The sequence below is a fragment of the Leucopleurus acutus genome (assembly GCF_964270905.1).
Source record: "Leucopleurus acutus genome assembly, chromosome: 19".
Taxonomy (NCBI): Eukaryota; Metazoa; Chordata; class Mammalia; order Artiodactyla; family Delphinidae; genus Leucopleurus; species Leucopleurus acutus.
The window spans coordinates 7,254,399-7,275,323 of record NC_139161.1 but is presented as its reverse complement, the minus strand read 5'-3'; the positions used below and the strand labels follow the sequence as shown (position 1 = coordinate 7,275,323).

The following is a 20,925-nucleotide window of genomic DNA, read 5'->3' as shown; positions in this document are numbered from 1 at the left end:
TAACATTACATAAAAATGAAGTGGTGATAATAGCTGAAACCCCAGTTTTACAACTGGGGAACAGGCACAGAGAGGTTAAATAACTACCCAGGGTCACACAGCTAAGAAGTTACTGCTTTGGGGTTTGGACCCAGCTGTTCCTGTCAAAAATAGATGTGGACAGGACAACTGTAAACATTTCCTAAAAATGCAGAAGTATTTCACACTCAGGTTTCCTTGCAGATGTCTTCAAGTTCTTATTCCGCCTTAAAGAAATCAAAATTAGCAAATAGACAATTCAGGAACTCTGGTCGGCAAACCCACACTTGGAGAAAAGACCTCGGCCCTGCATCAAAAAGATTGACCAAGGAATGTGCGTCTGTATGTTTCCATTTCAAATGAGAGGTGTAGAGAACGTACATCTCGGGTACACAAACGTTGCTTTAATTGACTTTTTCAATTAACTTCTGGCCCTGATCGGAAAATCCTTCTGAAATGATCACCACGAAGGGAATGATGTGATGGGAAGAGGTAGAGAATGCTGTTGGTGCCCATGGCATAGTCTGGCCTGGGGCCTGAGGAGACTCCCCTGGGAGGAGCGATGTTGAAGTTGAGATGGGAAGCCGACGTAGGAGTTAGAATGAGGAGACAGTGTTCCAGGGTATGCAGCCAGTTCCCAAGGAGAGCGAGAAGACTTTTCCTAAGGACAAAATTAATTTGTCTTCAGTTTTTTTTTTTTAACTTTTATTTTTTTAATTATTATCTTGTTATTGCCGTGCGGCTTGAGGGATCTCAGTTCTCTGACCAGGGATTGAACCCAGGGCATGGCAATGGAAGCCCAGAATCCTAACCACTAGGCCACCAGGGAACACCCTGTCCTCAGTTTTTTATGGTCTGCAATTTGTTATTACCCACAAGCAAATATGTCGTATTGAAGATTGTTATCGGTAGATTGCTTTCAAATGTTAATGTTTGGGAAAACAGGAGAAAACTGTTTTGTCTGCTCTGCCAAGTTTTGCTAATAAGATTCTTGCACCGGTGGCTTTACTGTAGTTTCCAATAAGGCGTAACATATGTACAGTAAACTGCACAGATCTGAGGTGTAGAGTGAAACCCTCGTGAGGGACCGCGAGACCACAGTCGAGAGACCGGCTGGGACGCTGTGGCAGTGACCGCAGGCAGGCGCTGCTGGTAGCTTGTTCCAGGGTGGCATGGCGGTGGGAACAGAGAGCTGTGGCGGCCAGAGTCAGCCAGATGTTCTCTGGGGCTCAGACGGCCTGATGGCCGCCCCTTCCATGGTCACCACCTGCCTTGCCGTACCTGTTTATTCTTTGCCGTGATGGGGGAATTGCTGCCTCCTCTCCATGCCCATCTTCCCCAGAGGACCAGCCAGAGTATGTCAGGCTGCTCTCGTGCTGGGGCAGATCTGGTTGGTTGATCCGAGTGGGATTGGAGCCTGCCTGGGACCTGGCGTGACAGCTTCAGGAGGGGAGCCATTGGTGGTGGGGCTCAGCGTGCCCCCGTAAGCCCTCCAAGGGGAGGGACAGAATCTTATTTGGGGTCAGCAGTTAAGTACTGCCTGGCCTGGAGGAGGAGAACGCGAATGAACCTCCTGTCAACCTGTCGGTGCCCAGGTCTGCCGACTTCCTGGCAGCTGGACCAGGGAGCCTGAATCTTTTCTAGAAAAGATGCTCAGCCTCAGCCTCACTGAGGAAGGATGTTCTTGATGCCGACGTAACTCACGTAAGGAAAAGTCACACGGGGATCAGGCTGCTGCACCGTTGGAGCTTCTCCTGAACTGAGGGCTTCCTGGGGACCCGCCAGCTGTTGGTGCTGGGACTGGCAAGGGCGGGGCTTCACATCCTCCCACCCTCCCTCTGTCTTTCTTCTGGGTGGGAGACATAGCTGGGCCCCACCCCAGCTCTTAACTCTGAGGGCACACCCGCTTATAGGGAGGTTACTTTGAGAAGAGCTTGGGGTGCGGCTGTTTGGGATCTAGGGTTGATATTGTAGGTGGTGGATAATGGAGTGAGAGCCTTATCAGTACTACAGCTGGAGGCCTGGGGCCCCGGGTGTGGTGAGCAGGGGCTCTGGAGCCAGGTAGGGGGTGCCCAGAGGCTGGCTCTGCCACTTTTCAGCTGGTCAAATTTAGGGAAGTTACCTATTTCCTCATCTTTAAAGTGGTGATAATAATGGTACATTTGGCATTGAGGTTGTCATCATGACTAAATGAATTTATCTGCATCAAAATGCTTAAGACACTGCCTGAGCGGGAATGAGTCCTCAGTGAATTTTACTTATATCTTTATCCTCACCATTGTTGCAAGTATTATTATGGTTATCATTATTTTTCCGAGTCCCATTCTTTTGTGGTGTGGTGGGGGTGGTAGAGAGTACAGACAGATTCTTGAATTTCTTTTATTTTCTATGGAAGCACTCTTCTCTGGGTCTTCAACCCAAACCAAACCCGTCAGAGAAGTCCCTGGGCACCAGGAAGTGAAACCAACCAGAGAGAGAGCTTCTCCTGCCTGCCTGTCAGCTGGAGATGGTGGGGCCGCAGGGGAGTGGCAGGGCTGGCATCCCCTCTCCACTCCCTGTTTTCTGAGTAGATGGAGCTCTGCCTCAAGGCAGGCAGAGCATGGGCTGCACAGGCCAAGATGACAGAGGCGTATAAGAAACGCAGACTTCTTTATGGCCCCGGCGGACCAGGGTTGTATGTGTGTGTCGGGGCGGGTACCGCGTGAGCCTCTGCCTCCCCTGCCCTCGTTCCTGGCTTTGTAGCTCTACCTGGAAAGTTCTGTGGGAGAGAAAGTAAACTGAAGGGAAAGAGGCCAAGCAGTGTTGCATGTCAGCAGGCCCAGTTTTTAAAATGAGTCCACATTGCTCTGGCTTGGCGCCCTATTTAGAGGGGCAGATAATGATGCTTCATATCAATGGAGGTCTTAGGATATGCCCAGCACTGTGCCAAGGTCATCTCGGTTTATCCTCACAGGCTTAGCCCAGGAGGTGGGGACCAGGATTAGCCCCATTTCACAGGGGAGGAAACATGGCTTGAAGAGGTTGAGTCACTGACCTCCGGTTTCGTAGCTGGCAGGGGTGGGAGCGTGAGGATTTGAATGCAGACAGTCCGGCACACGGTGGGGAAAGGACGGAGCGGTCAGGATGCAGGTTATGGACAATAGTAGGGGCCTCACCTCTCTTATTGCAGAAGTTTGGGAAGACCCAGTGGCCTGAGCCTGGTAGGACGGGGTGTGCTGGCTGCGGTTAATGGCAGTGGTGACCGTGGCGTGGCTTTCCTGAGCCCGGCACCTGCCTGGGGCAGACGCAGCCTCCGCCACTGCCGAGCAGGCGTCTGGGGAGGGCGGAGCTTGTTAGCAGCTGGTGCTCGGCAGGAACGGCGCCGCAGCCCTCCCCTGGTTCCGCAGCCTTCCCTCTCGCGTGGCATTCCTGCCTGCTTGTTTTTCCAGCTTCCGAGAGCACAGGGAGAGTAGAGGCCTGGCAGGGACGGTCACTGGCCATGTCCCTGGAATTCTGGCACGCTGCCCACCTGATGCACGTAACCCAGCCCAGGGAGTCTGGCACCACAGACACACATAACCAGAAAGCTTTTACTGGGAAAGAAACAGGCAAACACTGGAATGGAACACAGACGTGTGCATGCTCGGGGGGAGCTTGGGACACAGGAGCTGCCGCGCAAAGCCCCTCTCCGATTGGCCTGCTCCTCTTTGGCGTGGGAGCCTTGAGCCAGCTCACGTGCGGGCTGTTCTCCAGGTGTGGGGACCCCACTTCTTTGTTTTGTTAGAAAGCGCAGGTAGGCACAGAATCCCCGGTGGTTTTCTGTCTTAGAAACAGTCGAGTCCTCCTCGGCACCCTGTGTTCACTGTCAGGTGAGAGTTTTGTGGCCGGCACAGCCCTTATTTCCTTGACAAGCCTCCAGCTCTCAGTCAGTGTCTGGGTTCCTGGGCTAGGCCAGGGCTGGGCCCGTGGATCTTTGTCTTGAGGGTTGAGGGCTGCAGGGCCAGGCTGATGCCCTGGGTCTTGGCTTTGGCGGTCTCCTCTCCGGCTCCTCCTCGGCCACCGCCCTGGCCCTCACGGTGGGGTCGTGGGTCCCACCAGGGCCCTCCTGCCTCCCCGCTTAGGGTGGCAGCACCAGCAGCAGCAGTAGCCGACGGCCATCAGCAGCAGCAGCAGCACGGTGGCTGGGCGGTTGGGGGAGAGAGCAGAGAGCGCCGGAAACTCAGAGGCGAGGAGGAAAAGAACGCCCGCCATACTTCCAAAGAGGCCCCTCTGGGGGCCTGGAGGACCTTCACCAAAGCCCTGGCTTAGTGGTCAGAAATACCCGAGAGTCTGGGAAGAGGTGTGACTGTCCCCATGCCGGCCCCCAGAGCTTCGCTCCCTCCATCTGTGGGTTGGGGTGCCGGAGGCACCTCTGGGCCCTGGTGCCCAGCACACCTGTTTCCTAGAGCAGCATGTCAGGATTAGGGGGGGATCCCCTGGCTCCCCCCAGGGGACATCTGCTTCTCCTCCTCTGTCTGGGGGACCACCCGGCCACCTCTGCCAGCCCCGTGGCTGGTACCATGGTCTCGTCTCTCCTGGATGCCAGGAAGAGCCATGGGCGCTGAGGAGACTCTGGGAGCCCCAGCTTACCTGTGAAAATGACAAGGACCGAGAAGGCCACGATCTCCACGGGCTCGGCCTGGGGCAGCATCTGCAGCTTGTGCAGCAGCCTCTCCCCTATGGAGCGCATCTCCAGCGCAAGGTTGGAGGCTGCCATGTTGTGCCGGGTCCCTGCCGGGGTTCCTCCTGAGCTGCAGAGCAGGGAGAGGACCTGGAGTCCCCACGGAGCTGCCTCCAGAGAATCTGCCCTCTCACCTACCCCAGCCTGCAGAACGAGTTTGTCAGGTCTCACCCCTCACAGCCCTGGTGGCTCACAGCTCACGAGGGAGGCAGGGAGCCGGCAGGGCCCCTTGCTTACCGCTCCGCTGTGGCCCTCAGCCCCCACCTAGCTGGCACTGCTCGGGCGAGGGAAGCTGGGGATGACAGTGAGCCGGAGACCCTGCCGCAGGAGGGGTCTGCCAGCCGGCCGAGGTCAGCCACGGTTGCTGACCGTGAAGGAGACTGTATGCTCCTTTGTCTTAGACACCACTCCTAGGTGTTGCCAGGGTGCCTCGGATGGGCATGGCTCCCCTGGCGGCCCCTGAGTGCCTCCCTGGTGGGGACATGGGGCTCCAGGATGCCAGCCTGGCCCCCTTGCTTTTCATCATATGTGGGGACAGAAGGGTCGGCTTCTTCCGAGAGCAGGCTCATGGGGGCTTCTGGCCGGGGTCGGCCGTAGTTGAGAGCTGACTGGGGGCAGTGGTCTGAGCCCCCCTGGGGCCCCCCACCTCTCCCACCAGCCTCATTTCTTTACTCATACCGTGTCTTCCTGTGAGAAGGTGGAGGTGACACCATGTCCTTCTAGTTTTCCCCAAGGGGTCCTCTCTCAGGATGGGACCAGGCGTCCCATGGGGCGTTTAGCCTCCCTCTCTTGCTGGTTTGGACCTGCCTCTCTGGCTGACCAAGAGAGTCCCCTCCGCTCCCCCCTCCCCCAACGCCCCCGGCCCCAGGTGAGGGGCAACTGAGCCTACAGGCCCCAGGACCGAGAGCCTCCTCCTGTCTGTCGTGCCCAAGGGGCCGAAGGTGAAGGTCCAGGCCGGGTCAGTGAGTCAGAACACATTATGCCACAGACCTTTCCCCTTCCGCCTCCCTGGTGGGCACGAGGGAGCCAGCACCTCTTCAGAGAGGGATCAGGGACAGCCTGTGCCAACCCAGAATCAGCCTGTTCCCCGAGGCAGCTCTTAGCCAGGGCAGGGCTGCAGGCAGCCAGGGGCCTGAGCCAGACTGTAAGCTCTCATTACCTCCGCCTCGTCCCTCAGCCAGGCACATTCGCCCCCAGGTGGCTGCAGTCTGTGAGGCTGGTCACTCCAGGCGCCGCCATCACAGCGTAGCGTCCTTAGAGCCGCCTTGAAGGTCATCCGCTCCAGTCCTCTGCGCCGCACTTGGCTCCCTGCCCTCCCTCTGGCATGCGGCCTTTGCTCGAGTGGGGAGCCCCCCTGTGGCCCAGCCCGGCCCATTCCTTCTTGGGCAGCTCTGATCGTTAGAAGATGGGATCTCCTGGTGACCTCGTCAGTCCCACCTGTGGTCACTCAGGCCAATTCCGCCCCCTTCCGCCTCATGGTCCTCCAGGGCCTGGACGGCCAGCGCGGATTCCTCCTGCATCTCCTTCCCCACAGGATAACTGCCCTCGTCGGGTCAAGTGCCCCCCCACCCCACAGAATAGCATTCAAATCATCCTGGGTTTGAATACTGCCAGCCTTCTTCCTGCTTTTGTGACACGGGAGTGGCTCCGTTTCTCTGAGTCTGTTCCTTTTCTCGTTTTCCATGAAGATGAGGTGCCCGTCTCTCGAGGCTGTCGGGAGGGTTGAGCACAGGGCCGGGCTCCGGGAGTACCCAGCCCATGTGATTCCCCTCTGGGCGGGGTCCGGCCAGCGCAGCAGAGGCCAGGCGGCCTTTGGGGGTTGTCACACCCCCACACATTCGCTGTCAGTGACCTTCCTCCAACACCTTTGGGGAGTTCCGTCTGTGTCCTTCATGCCCGGGATGTTTGTGGTGTATGAGGTGAAGGAGAGTGGTGGGGGGCCGGCTGGAGATGGGGGGGCTATGTTTTAAGTGATGATGGGGGGTAGCAGGCAGGTGATGGCTCCGTGGAGGATTAGATGGTCTCCTGTCAAAGGGCGAGCTCCTAAAATTAGAGCCTCCCAGCTTCTCCCATGCCCCACCCCAGGGTCTGCACATTGCTACAAAGGAGATCAGGATCCCAGTTTTCCAATGTACTAGGAGGCATAGAATTCTAGAATGCCATGGGTCATCCACTCCTGCCTCCTTTCTTTTGCATATGGGGACACTGAGACCAGAGAGAGGAAGGGACTTCACGGTCACACTGCAGGAGTGGGGCCTGGCAGCGCTGCCTCCGCCATCCCTCCGTGGGCGCCTGTCTCAGGCAGCCTGCTCTTCGACGGGCAAGATAAGTCGGCCCAGGAGCAGCCCACAGAGGGCCTGGCCCATGCGATGGGCTCAGCACAGGGACCAGGGCTCTGCGTGATCAGCCCCACCCCACACGGGGGTCTGGAACACAGCTCTCATCACTCACCAGGCCACACTTGCTCTTTGAGAACCTCCTGTGACTTGTCACCAAAGGCAGATCTTGCGAGTCTTTCCGTCTCAGGCTCGTGAACTCCTTCCCAAGCATAAGACCCCTCTCCTCAGGTCACACTGAACAGACCTCCTCCCACTGACCAGTGGAGCAGGTGTGCACAGGAAGGTGGTCCCCTCCCTTGTTCTGGGGCCTCCGGGCATCTCGCTCCCCGGGTTTCCAGGAGGACGGGAGCCCGCCCGCTGGTCCCTTTCCTGGAGGAGGGACCGAGGGGCCGGTGGGCCGACCGGAGCCGAGGGGGAGCGTGCCCCGGGCGCAGGAGCTGGGCTGCTTTCCCCTCCCGTCTTCGGCTACTTGGCCTGGCCTTTTCAGCCTGATTGGCCCAGGGCCTGCACTGCCTAATGTAGCCGTCAGAGACACTCCTTCACAGAGAAGGCGGAGGCGAGCGGGTCGGCGGGGGCTTTTTCACCTGTGCCCCCCACGCCCAAAGACCCAGGAGGGATTGCAGAGGGGCGCGCCTCCGCTTGTGAGTGAGAGGTTGCGTGGAGACCCTGGTCAGCTGGGGCGTGATCTCCAGAGCAGGGAGGGGGAAGGTGGGGCCGGGCTGAACTGCTGTGCCGGGTGCCGGAAAGGCGGGGCCTGTTGATCCGAAGCTTCGCCTTTAAAGTCAGCCGTCCTCCAGGGGTTAGGAAGTCTGAAAGCTGCAGACTCGCGCCCAGGGGGCCCGGGCCCCACTCTGGGGAGTGTCGGTCCACTCCAGCGGGCCGCGGACGTGGACAGCCGGGGCCTCTAGGGACTTGGATTGGCCCCAGGGCTGCTCACTGCATCCTGTCTGCAGGAGTGGGGCTGCTGGACACGGCTGTTCTGCCCCAAAGGCTGAAGCCCCCTTTGCTTTTCAGTTGCTGTTTTATCATTTCCAGCTTGGCCTTGAGCAGAGGAGCCTTAGTGGGGACTGTGGGGGGCTGGGAGGGGCCTGTTCTCCTAAGAGGGCGGAGGCACATTCCAGCAGGTCCCAGGCGGGCTTTCCAGCACGCTATTTAAAGCGAGGCCAAGGGGTGCCTGACGCCTGGTGCCCGATATAACCAGCCATCGTCAGGTGACCGTGAGGCCTGTGCCCCAGCTGTTGCGTTGTAGGGAGCCCTGAGTGTTCCCAGCTGTGGCCCAGGGAGGGTGGGCATCCTAGGGCTGGCTGCCTCTTGTTTTCTTAACCTTCCCAGGTTTGGAGAGCGGAGGGCAGGGAAGCCCAGTGGGGCTACTGGTAATTCTCTATATTTTTCCAGTCTTTCTATCTCAGCTCCACCACACTCCTTCCCAAACTGTACTTTCTGCCTGTGAATGAGGATCTCCCCCAACCCCGTGCTCAGTAGCACCTCGGTTAGAAGCAGCCAGAGCAAGTGGTGGCTTCCCCTGGCCTGGCTGCCTGCATGGCCCTTCTCGACACCTTCGGAGGGTGCTCCCCGGCTGGAGTGGCAGCCAGTGGAGGGGGAAGGTGAGCCGGGCTGAAGGGAAGGCTGGCAGAGCTGGAGGGACTAGAAAACATGCCTTTGTGTGGCACCTCCTGGCACAGAGAACCTTGCAACAGAGCAGGCAGGCCGCCTGCCGGCCTGACAACTGCCACTTGGTACTGAAGCGTCCCTGTTTCCTCTTTGCAGAACTGACACTCCAACTCCAGATGCAGCTGCATGGGGAGATCCCAGGCAGCGGATGTGTGCTGTCTGATAAGGGTGTGTTGATGGCTCAGGGCCCAAGGGCTTCTTGCCTTGCCCTGTTATTTTGTCAAGGTGGGTTTCAGCCACCCCTGCCCCCTGGGCAATGTCTTGTTCGAGAAAGAACTAGAATGAGGCATAACTGAAGGTTGGGGGAGTCTTGCGGGGTCCGGTGGCCTAACCAGCAAGGCAGAGATGCCCACTGTGCGCCGCGCTTTCTGCCTTGGCCCCGCCTTCCAGTGGGGTCCAGTGACACTTGGACCCTCGGCAGCCCCCGCTTCCCCAGCCCCTTAGCTTTTCCCGGGCAGGAGGAGGCACTTCCTGTTGCCGCTGATTGCTCCTGCAGCCCCAGAAGCTGGGCATCACCCTTCTGTCCCCGCACAGGGATTGTGTTTGGGGGTCCCCATCCACCTGTGTCCTCTGGATCTAGGGACTCTGATCCCTGCCTGCCTGCCTGGGCCATCGGCAGGCGTAGCCGTGGGCTCATCACTGCGTCTCTCCCTCACCCGGCGTCTGTCCCCTCTGTGCCATCACTGCTCATCGCTGCCGGGCTTTTAGTCTCCCCAGCCACCAACCCAGACCAGATCCCACAGCCTCTGCCGAGCCAAGAACACGTCGACTGATCCCTGGTTTCCACTTTAACCTGGGTGGTTGTTTTTCTAAGTAGACACTAGCTTGTTCGCTTTGGGGAGAACATCTGGGGGGTTGGGGAAGGGGACTGTAACGCTGGCGTGAGGACAGGGAGGCAGGAGGGGTAAGCAGCCAGCCTCGGCTCGAGACTCTCGGGGCCCTGCCCACGGGAGCTGATCTCAGTGCGCCGAGAACTATCGGCATTCTGATGGCGGCGGAGGGCAAGTGCGGGGCGGGGCAGTCCCTCCCCAAGCCTCACTCCCCCCCCACCCTGGGTTTAGGGCCCTCATGCTTCTGGCGTGGCATTCAGGGAGATCTGGGGGATCCTGGGGACCTCTGTGGGCCCAGGGAGGAGCACCTGGGCCTAGCTCTGAGCTGAGAACTCCGAGACCCCCATGAGAGGCGGCAGCTGCTGCTTTTGTCCAGGACACGATGGGCAGAGCTGCCACAGGTTCGCATCCTGGGAGGTGCGAGGTGGCCGGGCAGACCCTGCCCTGAGCCTCCTTGCCTGGGAGAAAGCAGGGACTTGATCCCCGGAAAAAGGGAGGCTCAGTGGGCAGGCGATGGTTCTCCCCTAGGCCAGGCCAGCCAAATCCCTCGTTTAAGCCCCCTGAATAGGAAAAGCTTAAACTAACTTGCCGAGTAAGCAGGCACTCCAGGCCCCTCTGCCTGCTCAGCAAGCCAGCAGAGGGCTGCAGCCTCGGCCTGTGCCCCGTGCTGGGTCCCAGCAAGAGAAGGGGGAGCCTGAGTTCGAAAGGGAGGCTCTCCAGAGACTACAACCAAGCGTGTCCCCCAGGACCCTCCTCTCCGTGCTTGTGGTAGATTGTGGCCCTCCACCCTTGAGACAGGGGACCCTGGCGGCTCCCTTCCCTTCGTCCCCGCCTCATCTGTGAGCGGAGCCACTCACCTGGGAGCTCAGGTGCTGGGGTTGGGGGGCAACCGCAGGTGCTGGGGAGCCCAGCAGCCTCCGCGTGCCTCTCCTCCGGCCTCCCCTCCAGCGGGGCTCACACCTCTTCCTTCCTTTGCGGACGCCTCTTTCCTGACCCGCGGCTGCTCCCCGGGTGCCTGTGCTCAGCGCAGCGGAGCTCCTGGCTGCTGACAGCCAGCTGCTGTCTCGGCCTTAGCTTTTTTGTTGTTGGTCGTCCTGGAGATTCCAGTGTCACATTACATGGGGCGGCTGCCGAAGTAGGGAGCCAGTGCCACCGCTGCCCCCGCAGGCGAGGAAATCCCTGCTGGGAACTGGTCCTGCGGCTGCAGGTTCCTGCCTGCTCCCTGCCCCGAAGGTCTGCACGGCCCTCCTCTGTTCCTCCTCCTCTTCTCTCCTCCCTCCTGGCGGGTGTGGGCTGGGCCTGGGCTGTGAGCTGATGAAAGAGGAGGTCGGCTCTCACATTCCCTGGCAAAGATGACCCCTGGGAGGTTCCACCTGAGCGGTGGAGTCAGGAGGGAGGGAGCGAGGGAGGGGGCCTGCACCCCTCCCAGTTCTTTGCCTCCCGCCCCACCCTCAGGAGCACCTTTGGGCCCATGTCCCTCAACCCCCAACCTGTCCCTCAGGCAACTCCCTGGCAGGTTCCTCTCTGTTTTCTCCTGGGAAGGAAAGTAAATAGTGGGGGAGCTGCTGGACCACCCAAGCAGTCAGCCCTCTGGGGAGGCATCTTGGGGAAGAACTTGGGAGTCTTGGGAGTGGCCTGGCCTTAGCCTGTTCCTGGGGGCGGCCCCTGGAGGAGGAGAGAGGACACTGCTGATCTCGTTCTTGCCAAAGAGTGTCGGCTGGGGCTGTCTCCACACTCCGGGCCCGGCTGTCCGGGCCGGGCTCCAGAGCCCAGGGGCTGGCTGCTTTGACATTTGGCTGGTCGTGCCACCCCAGCAGACCAGGCTGTGCCCGGAGCAGGACAGGAGCCGACCCCAGCCCGCATCTGCGAGCTGTCAATGGAGCCCTTTGAGTGTGAGCACAAAACGCCAGTGAGTTGGGGCTTGGGGGAGGCGCGGGGGGAAGGAAGCCAGCCTTGTGGCCGCACCACTTGGATGCCAGAGCCTCCCAGAGGCCGGACAGGCAGCCACTGTGCGGTCGCACAGGCTTGAGCCATGGAATGAGTTACACATCGGTTTTGGGTGTGGCGGGAATAGCGCCCTCTGGTGGCCTCCATGCCCTCCTTGCCGGCTCCAGCCGTTCTCTCCTCAGCTAAACAAGGCAGCCAGCCCAGGCTTCCTGGGGGCTGTGTCGCAACCTGTTGTCATTCCTGGAGGCTGGCCCTCGGGGTCCTGGCTCCTCAAAGTGTTTCTTGCAGCCCCAGGCAGTGCTCACGTTGAGAGGTGTTCTGGTTAGAGCAGTGACGCCCACTCTTCTGGTCTTTGGGATGTGGTGACTAGACAGCCCTACCTCTGCTCTGGCATCTCCCCTCGGGTTCCCCCACCCCGTGCCACATTCCTGCTGCAGGAATGGCTGTTTGTAACAGCCCTGATAGAACTGTGGCCCCCCGGGCCTCTGCATCTGCCCCGGTGACCGACTGTGCCCCCAGCCTGGGGGGGTTCATTCTTCCAGCCTGGAAGGTACGACGAGGAAGACCCCAGCCACGGCTGCATCTCCTCGCTGCCCTCACCAGTGCCGGCTCTACGGTGCTGGCCCTGAGCTGCCCAGTTCCTGCTCTCAGGCAGTCCCCCTGGTCCCGGGCTGTGTACACTGGGCTGGGTACACACAGGCTTGTTGGGGACAACAAGGAAGAGGTCACCAGGAGACAGAAGTAGAGCAGAGTGCTGAGGTGGGGTAGGGCCACTTCCTGCTGTTCTCTCCCTCCCTCCCCGTCAGAAAAAAGTGAAGAGTGATAATAAGAGCCATGTCCTGGGCACTGTGCAGCTCACTTCAGAGCATCATCCTGGCCCTTATGCAGCCCAAGGGGCCAGTGCTCCTCTTGCACCGGCTTGTAGGCAGGAGTACGTAGGCTTCAGGAGGTCAGATGCTGTCCCCAAGGACACAGCCTCAGCAGCAGAGTCAGCGTCTGCACCCAGAGTCCGTGCTCCTTCCAGGGTGCCCCACTGCCGAAGGATGGAGAGGGGGCTGGGGCCCGGAGGGGTACTCCATAGAGAAGCAGGACAGAATGGGGTCCGTGCCCTGGCTCCTCTGGATACGTGTGTTCCATGACTTTGAGAAAGCTCTCAGCTCACTGCCCTCATCTGTAAAATGGGCACCCCAGCGACGCCTTGTGAGGCTCGCATGAGATGCCTACCAGAGTGCCAGACATGTAGCTGTGCTCAACCAGAGTTTCGGGATCGGGTGAACGAACGCTGGCCAGCGTGCGTCCCTCACCCCTTGCCTGTGTTATGCTGCCTGCTCCAGGTGCCGCCACGCTGCCATTGCTAAGTACTTCGGGGATGCGCCCCCCGCCTGCACCAAAGGCTGTGACCACTGCCAGAACCCTGCAGCTGTGCGGAAGCAGCTGGACGCTTTGGAGCAAAGCTGCAGCTGGAGCAAGACCTCCATTGGGCTCTCCCAGGGGAACGGCTTTGACCCTGAGCTGTATGAGGGAGGCCGCAGGGGTTATGGGGGCTTTAGCAGGTGAGAGGCCATGAGGCCAGGGGCCCCCAACCCACTGGAAATAGTCTGGCATTCTCTCCCTGATGCTAAGGCCAGACCAGAGGCGACACAGTGCCGTAGTCCACCCCCCAGCCCTGAGGGCCACACTGGGGCCAGGACTTCGGTGTTGCCCATGAGCTGCCAGGGCCTCAGAGACATCACTGTCCCAGCAGACACGTGACAGGAGGGCAGAGCCCAGACCCAGGACTGCTCATGCCCAGCCTGTCTTCTAGGTACAACGAAGGCTCTGAAGGCAGTGGGGATGAGGGCAGAGACGAGGCCCACAAGCGGGAATGGAATCTCTTCTACCAGAAGCAGATGCGCCTGCGCAAGGTGAAGGGGATGGGGGCTCAGTGGGGTCCAGGTGGCCCCCTGCTCACACCCTCTCAGCCCCTTCCCTGGGGCTGGACTGGGAGCTGTCTTGCTGCAGGGCAGGATGCCTTACGGGCCCTCATGTCATCTTCCAGGGCAAAGACCCCAAGATAGAAGAATTCGTACCCCCAGGTCAGTACAGAGATGCCCCCTGGGCTGGTCTCAGGGTATGGTGGAGGATGCCTCACTGGGGGCTTGGGGATGCCAGAGAGCAGAAAGTAGAGTGGAAGGACTTGCCTCTGCTCCCCCCAGATGCAGACTGTCCCCTGAGAGAGGCTTCTAGTAGGAAGATCCCCAGACTCACTGTGAAGGTAAGAGGTGGGCAGCTCGTCACACCTGCCCCCCCAGGATCCCCCCACAACCTGAGACTGTTTGACCAACTTCCCTCCCCTGTGCAGGCCCGTGAGCACTGCCTGGGGCTCCTGGAGGAGGCTCTGAGCAGCAACCGCCAGGCCGCAGGTTCCACTGATGGGTGAGTGTCGTCAGGGCCGAGGAGCGGTCCCCGGGCTCCTGTTCCTTTGGAGGCCACAGGAACCCCAGCCCCCGTGGCTTATTTGGGCACCCCTCCCCAAATTGGGACTCATCTTACTCCCAGGGGGTGTGAGTCTCCACAGCCTCACCAGGGGGCGGGCTTGGCCACAAGCGAGGGGCTGCCAGGAGCTGCTGAGGGACAGTAAACCACAGGGGGCGCAGACAGTCCAGGTCGGAATCCCTGTGCCCAAGGCCGTTCCTGCCAGGCCGTTCCTGAAGCCATCTCCAGGGTCCCCAGGGGGGATCTAACAGGGAGGGGGCCTCAGGTCTACCTGACACCTTAACCTCATTCCTACCCTCAGATCTGACCTCCAGGCCAAGGCAGTGGAGCTGGAACACGAGACATTCCGAAATGCCAAGGTGGCCAACCTGTACAAGGCCAGCGTGCTGAAGAAGGTGGGCACTGGGCGGGGTGGGTGGGGCGTGCTCCGGGCTCTGGGTAGGAGAGGCAGCCCGCCACACAGGGCGCACTTATTCCCGGGGGAGCCCGACTTCCCTCCTTTCCCGGCTGGAAGTATTTCTAGCCAACCCCGTGTGGACTAGAACTTGTCTAGTGCCCAGGTGCCGCGGAACCCACTCGTGGGAAGCCTGGGCTGGGGGCTCTTGGGAGCTAGGGGTGCCGACCATGGCATTCCCACCTGTCCCTGCCCCAGGTGGCTGAGATCCACAAAGCCTCCAAGGATGGGCAGCTCTACGATGTGGGAGGTGGTGCCAGGAGCTGCAGCGCCCAGGCCGAGCCCCCAGAGCCCACCGAGTATGACATCCGGCCGGCCTCCCAGGTGTACTCGGTGAGCGGCGTCCTGGTGTTCCCCCCAAACCTGGGTCCAGGAAAGGCGCCACGGCCCCTTGCCCTCAGCGAGGGCATAGTCCTTGCTCTCCTGGCATCACAGCCCTGGCCCTAGGGCGCCCCAGGGCAGGCCTTCGCGCTTCCGTACTCTGCCAGCTACGCCTCTGCAGCCCCCCACAGCGCCTGTCTCGCCAGCCCGACCCCCAAGCCTTGTCCCGCCCAGCTTTTCCCGCCCCCACTCCCAGGAGCCCCACCCACGCAGCCATCCCTGGGCCCTCTAGAGAGTGCCCTGGAGGCACCTGGGGTCAGAAGCCTCTCTCCTCCTCACAGCTCAAACCCAAGCGGGTGGGAGCTGGTTTCCCGAAAGGCTCCTGCACATTCCAGACGGCCCCTCAGCTGATGGAGAAGACGCGGCTCAAAGAGCAAGACCCCCGGCCGGTGCAAGGAGGCGAGCAGGAGCCGCCCGGCCAGCCCCGTGGCCGCCAGGATGAGGACCGCGCTGAGCCCCTCCCTGGGCCCAGAGCAGAGGCCCCCGGGAGCGGTGCTCATTGTGGGGCGCCCTCCCCCGAGAAGAAGGCAAAAGGCCCTTCTCCGGGCAGTCCTACTGCCAAGGCCCGGGTCGGCAAGAAGCAGCAACTCCTGGCCGCAGCGGCCCTCAAGGACTCCCAGAACATTGCCCGCTTCTTCTACCAAAGGACCGAGAGCTCTCCTCCGCTCACTTCAGCCCCAGGGGCAGAAGGTGCCAGCCCTTCCCGTGACGGGGCGCGGGGACCCCTGACGGCCCCAGAGAAGTGCACAGGGGAGGAGGATGGAGCCATGGGACATTTGGCTGCCCACCCCCAGACCGAGGAGTGCTCCGAGGAGGGGCCAAGGTGAGGTCACGGGCAGTCCTGGAATCCTCTAGGATCCCCTCTGCTAACTGGGCCTCTGAAGCTCGGGGCGTGTTCCCACGATGGGCTTCACTGGGCCACCTGGGCTGAGGGCGCGGCTGGCATCTGGAGCTCTGACGCCTGCTCTCCCTTCCGGCCAGTGCCTGCCTGCTGCTCAGAGACCAGAGGCCCCCAGAAGGCCAGCCCACCCCCACAAAGGAGGCACAGAGAGGCAAGCGGCCCAGACCCCAGCAGGTACTGAGAGGGGGGAAGATACCTGTCTACCAGGCTGGTGTCTGCTCTGGGTAGGGGTTTGGGAAAATCATGTCTTCTTTCCACATCCCAGGGCAGATGGGCTGGGCTAGAGGGAGCCAGGAGGTACTGAGGCCCAGTCTTCCAGGAGGGGAGGGGCCAGTAACAGGGAGCCCAAGAGTGACCCTCCACTGTGGCCTTGCCCAGGAGAACCCAGAGAGCCAGGCTCAGAAGAGGCCATGCCCCTCAGCCAAGGTCCCCATCTTAGCTGAGACCAAGGGCAGCGTCTCAGCCAGCGATCGGGGCAGCGTGAAGCCTCAAGGCTCCTGCCAGCTCTTGGCTCCTGGCATCTCGCTGAAGGAGGCTGCGAACATCGTGGTCAAGTGTCTGACCCCCTTCTACAAGGAGGGCAAGTTTGCGTCCAAGGTAGGGTAGGTGCATGGGCTCTGTTCTCCCCTGAGCCTGGGGCACTTGGGTGCAGTGCGTGGGTGGGTAGGGAGCGTGAGCCCCAGTGAAAAGCAGGGCGGAAGCAGGCCAGTCCAGAGGCCCGCTCCCGCTCCCTGGGTCTGCCTCGGTCTTGGGTCGCAGCTGTGGGTCGCTCAGAGCAGGGTGAGGTTCTGCGCACTCTGCTCCTCTCCACGCTCTGTCCCCAGGAGCTGTTTAAAGCCTTCGCCCGCCACCTCTCACACTCGCTGACCCAGAATCCGTCTCCGGGAAGGAGCGGTGAGTGCCTGCGTCACCAGCCGGGAGGTGCTTGTGGGGGCCCTGTAGTGGGGAGACTGGCTCTCATGCTCCCCCATCCCGAATCCAGTGAAAGAAGAGGCCCAGAACGTCATCAAGCAGTTTTTCCACGGCCGAGCCCGGTGCGAGAGTGAAGCTGACTGGCACGGCCTGTGTGGCCTGCAGAGATGACCGAGAGCTGCCCGATGGGGCCGGCGTCCTCCCCGGACTCCACCGCGGCCCAGCCCGGGCCTCGCTCAGTAACGGGGAAGGTGGGCGGCCTGCTGCTGCTGGGACATCGTCTGCTCTCAGGCTCTTCACCCTTCCAGCCATGCCTTGCTTTGGAAATGGGCCTGGACACCTCCCAAATCAAGGTCAGAGGTCAGCCCACTTTTCTCTTTGCTCGCGAAGCCTGAGGTCCTCTTTCTCCTAGCCTCCCTGCCTCCCCGGCCCTCGTGGCTGGGTTTTCTGGGCCAGATCCACAGATCAGAAAGTGACAGGTGGTGTGGCTGCTGCCAGAGGAACAGAAGGAAGGTCCCTCCACCTCATGTACTTAGCATGTTTTCAGCCGGGGGCGAGGCCCACCGGTCCGAGGCCTTGGGGCCTACTCAGAAAGAGCCCGGGCTGGCCCCAGGTCCGCCCCCACCACCGTCTTCCCTCGCGATGCCAGCCTCCAGCCCGACCCAGGTGCAGAGCTCATGGGAAGACGGGCAGCAGCCAGGCCCTGCTCCCTCTCAGCCCCTGGCCGGGAAGGCCAGGTGGGGCTTCGACAGTTACCAGGGGAATAAAGTCCTGTTGGTTCTCGTGCACACGCACACAGCCCTGTTCTCTCAGGAGTTTTATTTCCTCAGCAGCTGCTGCTCCCGGGGCTGGGCTTATGCTCGTGTCGGGCCAGGGCCCAGGTGGGCATCTCCCCCAGACTGGGCAACATCGGACGCCCAAGCCAAGTTCCTGCAGCGCCCACCCCAGGCTCAGGCCCAGGCCCACCCCAGAGGGAGTCTCATGACTCTTTCCCAGTTGAAGTCACTATAGCAGCCCCTCCCCGTGGGCCAGCTGGGCTGTGCTGCAGCAGGTTCCAGAACCAAGCGGTGAAGTCCAGGCCAGACTGGCCTGACAGCACCCAAAGGAGACTGTCCGGGTGAGACTTGGCCAGAGAGGCTTCCTGTCCTCGTCTCTGCCCCTCCCCCACTCCTCTTGGGTGAAGCCCGGCCACTAAGTGGAAGGAGAGTTGCGGTCCAGCAGGAAGGTGATGGTGTGCTTCAGCTCCTGGGCCTGCGCGGGCACAGGCATGTGAGGCCAGGGCTCCCCAGCCAGCCCCCTGCCTCTGCCCCCAGCCCCACCACGCCGGAGCAGTGGGCAGAGGCCTGGGCCCAGGCTCCCGGGCACACCAGGCCTGGGTGAGGCGCTTGCCACCTTCTCAGGGCGCAGAGGCCACCCACCTGCGGCAGCTCAAACCAGATGGTCTGGGGGTTGTCAGCCGAGCCATAGTTGAGTTCCAGGCCAGGGGAGTCCTCAGGCCCCAGTGGGCTCAGCACGCGGAGCCGCTGCAGGTCCCTCAGGGCGATGGAGCAGCACAGGTCCTGGGGGCGGGGAGGGGGGACGGGGAGAGAGAGCGGAGCTTGGTTCCTCTGGGGGAGGGGTCGGTGGAGGTGGTGGGAGACAAGTGGCCCAGGAGCCTGGCCCACCTGAGAGCTGGGGTCCATGAGGATGAGGTGCTGGCGGTTCAGCCCCAGCAGGCCAGGGCTGGGCAGGGCCGGCTTGCTCACTCTCAGCACCATGTAGACAGTGTAGCCAAAGAGGGGCAGCTCACTCACGGCCTCTGCGGATGGAGGGGTAGAGCAGGAGTTCTGACCGCTGGGGCCCTGGGACCTGCCGGACTTTGCCCCCAGGACAGAGGAGAGGGCAGGGCAGGTGGAGAGCTTCCTCAGCCCCTCCACCCTCTCCCCTTCCTTGCTGGGGCTCCCGCCTCTGCCCCAGCTGCCTCCTAGCCCCAGACCCACCTATGAAGCTGATCTGCGCGTCCTGAGAGCTGCATCCTTGCAACTGCCGCAGCTCCTGGCCCATCAGGCTCTTCACAGCGGCCACGTTCATCTGACATTGCAGCCGCTTTGGCAAGTAAGCCAGTAGGTCTTGCCTAGGACACAGCCTGGTCAGTCAAAGCTGGGCATACAGCAGGTGCTAAGTAGATGAACCAGTGGCTACCGTGGGTGAGACCGGGGATCCAGACACATGAATGAGGCGTGGGTTCTGCCCTTGAGGAGCGTGGGGGGGTGGGCAGGTGTACCCAGCCCCCATTTGGTTAGGGCCACAAAGGGTACAAGTGGCCTTGACCTTGGAGGAGGGGGTAGGGGTGGTGGGGTGACAGGAGGCGTGAGGGCTGTGTTCACACTCACTCTGAGGGGGGCTCCTCGTGGTTCCTGCTGAGGTGCTGCAAGGCAGCCAGCCTGGCAAGTCGGGCATCTTCCTGGGCGCTGACTAGCAGCTTCCCCTGCAGGTAGTCCCGCAGCACCTGAGGGGGGAGCAGTGAGGGGGCAGCTGTGCCCCAAAGCCCCACCTAGTGGGTGGCTCCTGGGCCTCAAGCCCTCCCCCCACCCAGGGAGGGACTCTCCCTCAAGCTGCAGCCGAGGTTCCAACCACCAGCGGCGCGGCAGCGCGGGGCCGAGTGGGGCTGACCTGGCCGTAGTGGGTGCTGACGTAGGTGGGATTATCGAAGTGCAGCGGGGTCTCCCAGCCGAGCCGCCGGCTGTGCAGGCTCACGTCCAGACCCACCACCTCGCTGTTGAGGTACTCCCGGGGCCACAGGGGCCGCACCAGCTGGCCTGCGCGGGGAGCCTGGGTCCACAGCCTGCCCTGCCGCCCGGGGCCAGCCCCGCCCACAACCCTGCCAGCCCCAGTGTGGGAGCTGCCTCCCCCGGGGCCAGAAGAGCGGACTTGGCAGGCAAGGCCACGTCCCTGAGTCCAGCCGGGCCACGCTTCCTCCCCAGGCCAGGTGGCCTACCTTCCCCTTTGATGAGGAAGAGGACAAATTCCTGCACTTCATGGGGGTCCGTGATGCCCATCTGCCCACACATCTCCTCCAGTACTTCTGCTGCCACCTGGACATGCGGACAGGGCCGTGACGGGGGTGCTGGGGAGGGAAGGAGGCTGCAGCAGGGGAGGGATGTCCCCAGAACTGATGCCCATGGCTTCCCTGGGTCTCCCCAGCCCCTCCTCTGTGTCCCTGTGCTCACCGTGAAAGTGTGGGTGTTGGTCTTGTACTCCACACCCCCGGGCAGGTGAATTAGGAGCAGGTGGACTACTTGTCCTTTCTGCCAAAGTAGGTACGGGGTCAGCCCCCCAGTGGGCAGAGGCCCCGGCCCCCCCACCCAGAGGGAGCCCCAGAACACCCAGCCGCCTGCACCCCCCGTACCAGGAAAGCCTGCATTTCGCCCGGGGAGGGCAGCTGCCGGCGCCCCCCGTACTTGACCGTGTGCTGGAGGTGCCCCTGGCAGCGCCGGGCCAGCTCTGCAGAGAGGAGCCAGGCTGGGGTCATGAGCATCCCCAAACCCCTCCCCAAGCAGCCGAGACCCCAGCCTGGAAGCCCCTGCCCCCGGCACCTTGGCTGAGGGCCGAATGCTGCAGAAACCTGGTCACGTAGGGCATCAGCGCGGTTGATGGGGCAAAGTAGCCTGTGAGGAGGCTGAGGAAAGTCCACCCTCGAGCGCAGAGTCTCCTGCAGGGCAGAGCCTGGGCTTTGGGCCGGCCGGGCAGCAGCACTTCGGGCTGCCCCTGAGAGGCCCGCCACCGACCCCCGCCCGTCCCCCACTCTCACGGCCGGGGGTGTCCTGTGATCTGCTTGATGGCCTGGCAGTAAATCTCATCCCTGAGGTTCTCCTCCTGGCACAGCTGTGGGGAGAGGAAGGGCAGGGGGCAGCGGGTCGGGGGCAGAGCTGCAGTGCAGTGCAGTGGAGTGAGGGATGGCGTGGGATCTGAAGTCGGAGAAGTCCTGCCAGTGGCGTGGGCTGGGGGCCAAGTCAGGGTGACAGAGGTGACAGGGTGACAGAGGTGACAGGCCACCGTCATCTCTCGGCCTTGGTTTCACTCGGCTTAATAGCATGTGCACAACTGGCCACTCAACTAAGTCGCCGTCTTTACCTGCTTCCAGGCTGTGCTCGGCCCTGTCCTCTTTCTCTGGTCCCTCTGTCTTAGTCATCTCTGCTGACCCTCTCATCTCCTTGACTCCTAAGGGCTGCAGTGCCCTTGGGCCTCTGTCTGCTGATGACTCCCAGTGCCTGCCTCCAGCCCAGACTTCTCCCATGAAGCCCAGACCTTCCACTTGG

At 61.7% G+C, this 20,925-nt stretch overlaps 2 protein-coding genes across 2 annotated transcripts in view; one reads left to right on the top strand and one right to left on the bottom strand.

Annotated features, from left to right (window-relative positions):
• The window catches only part of RECQL5 (RecQ like helicase 5), a 37,561-nt gene extending 20,181 nt beyond the window's left edge, over positions 1-17,380 (top strand). The window contains exons 8-19 of the mRNA XM_082860215.1: positions 12,839-13,057; positions 13,309-13,408; positions 13,543-13,579; positions 13,700-13,758; positions 13,846-13,919; positions 14,281-14,374; positions 14,632-14,766; positions 15,096-15,637; positions 15,796-15,889; positions 16,094-16,312; positions 16,540-16,609; positions 16,698-17,380. Coding sequence (XP_082716341.1) covers positions 12,839-13,057; positions 13,309-13,408; positions 13,543-13,579; positions 13,700-13,758; positions 13,846-13,919; positions 14,281-14,374; positions 14,632-14,766; positions 15,096-15,637; positions 15,796-15,889; positions 16,094-16,312; positions 16,540-16,609; positions 16,698-16,798 — 1,744 coding nt within the window. The 3' untranslated portion in view covers positions 16,799-17,380. The remainder of the gene's footprint in view (positions 1-12,838; positions 13,058-13,308; positions 13,409-13,542; positions 13,580-13,699; positions 13,759-13,845; positions 13,920-14,280; positions 14,375-14,631; positions 14,767-15,095; positions 15,638-15,795; positions 15,890-16,093; positions 16,313-16,539; positions 16,610-16,697) is intronic.
• An 85-nt stretch (positions 17,381-17,465) lies between these two features.
• Positions 17,466-20,925, bottom strand: part of MYO15B (myosin XVB) — a gene marked incomplete at its 5' end in the record, with an annotated part of 32,506 nt that continues 29,046 nt past the window's right edge. Inside the window, 11 exon segments of the mRNA XM_082859878.1 lie at positions 17,466-17,878; positions 18,046-18,186; positions 18,292-18,425; positions 18,607-18,740; positions 19,000-19,115; positions 19,280-19,425; positions 19,605-19,701; positions 19,837-19,914; positions 20,016-20,110; positions 20,203-20,318; positions 20,418-20,491. Coding sequence (XP_082716004.1) covers positions 17,819-17,878; positions 18,046-18,186; positions 18,292-18,425; positions 18,607-18,740; positions 19,000-19,115; positions 19,280-19,425; positions 19,605-19,701; positions 19,837-19,914; positions 20,016-20,110; positions 20,203-20,318; positions 20,418-20,491 — 1,191 coding nt within the window. The 3' untranslated portion in view covers positions 17,466-17,818.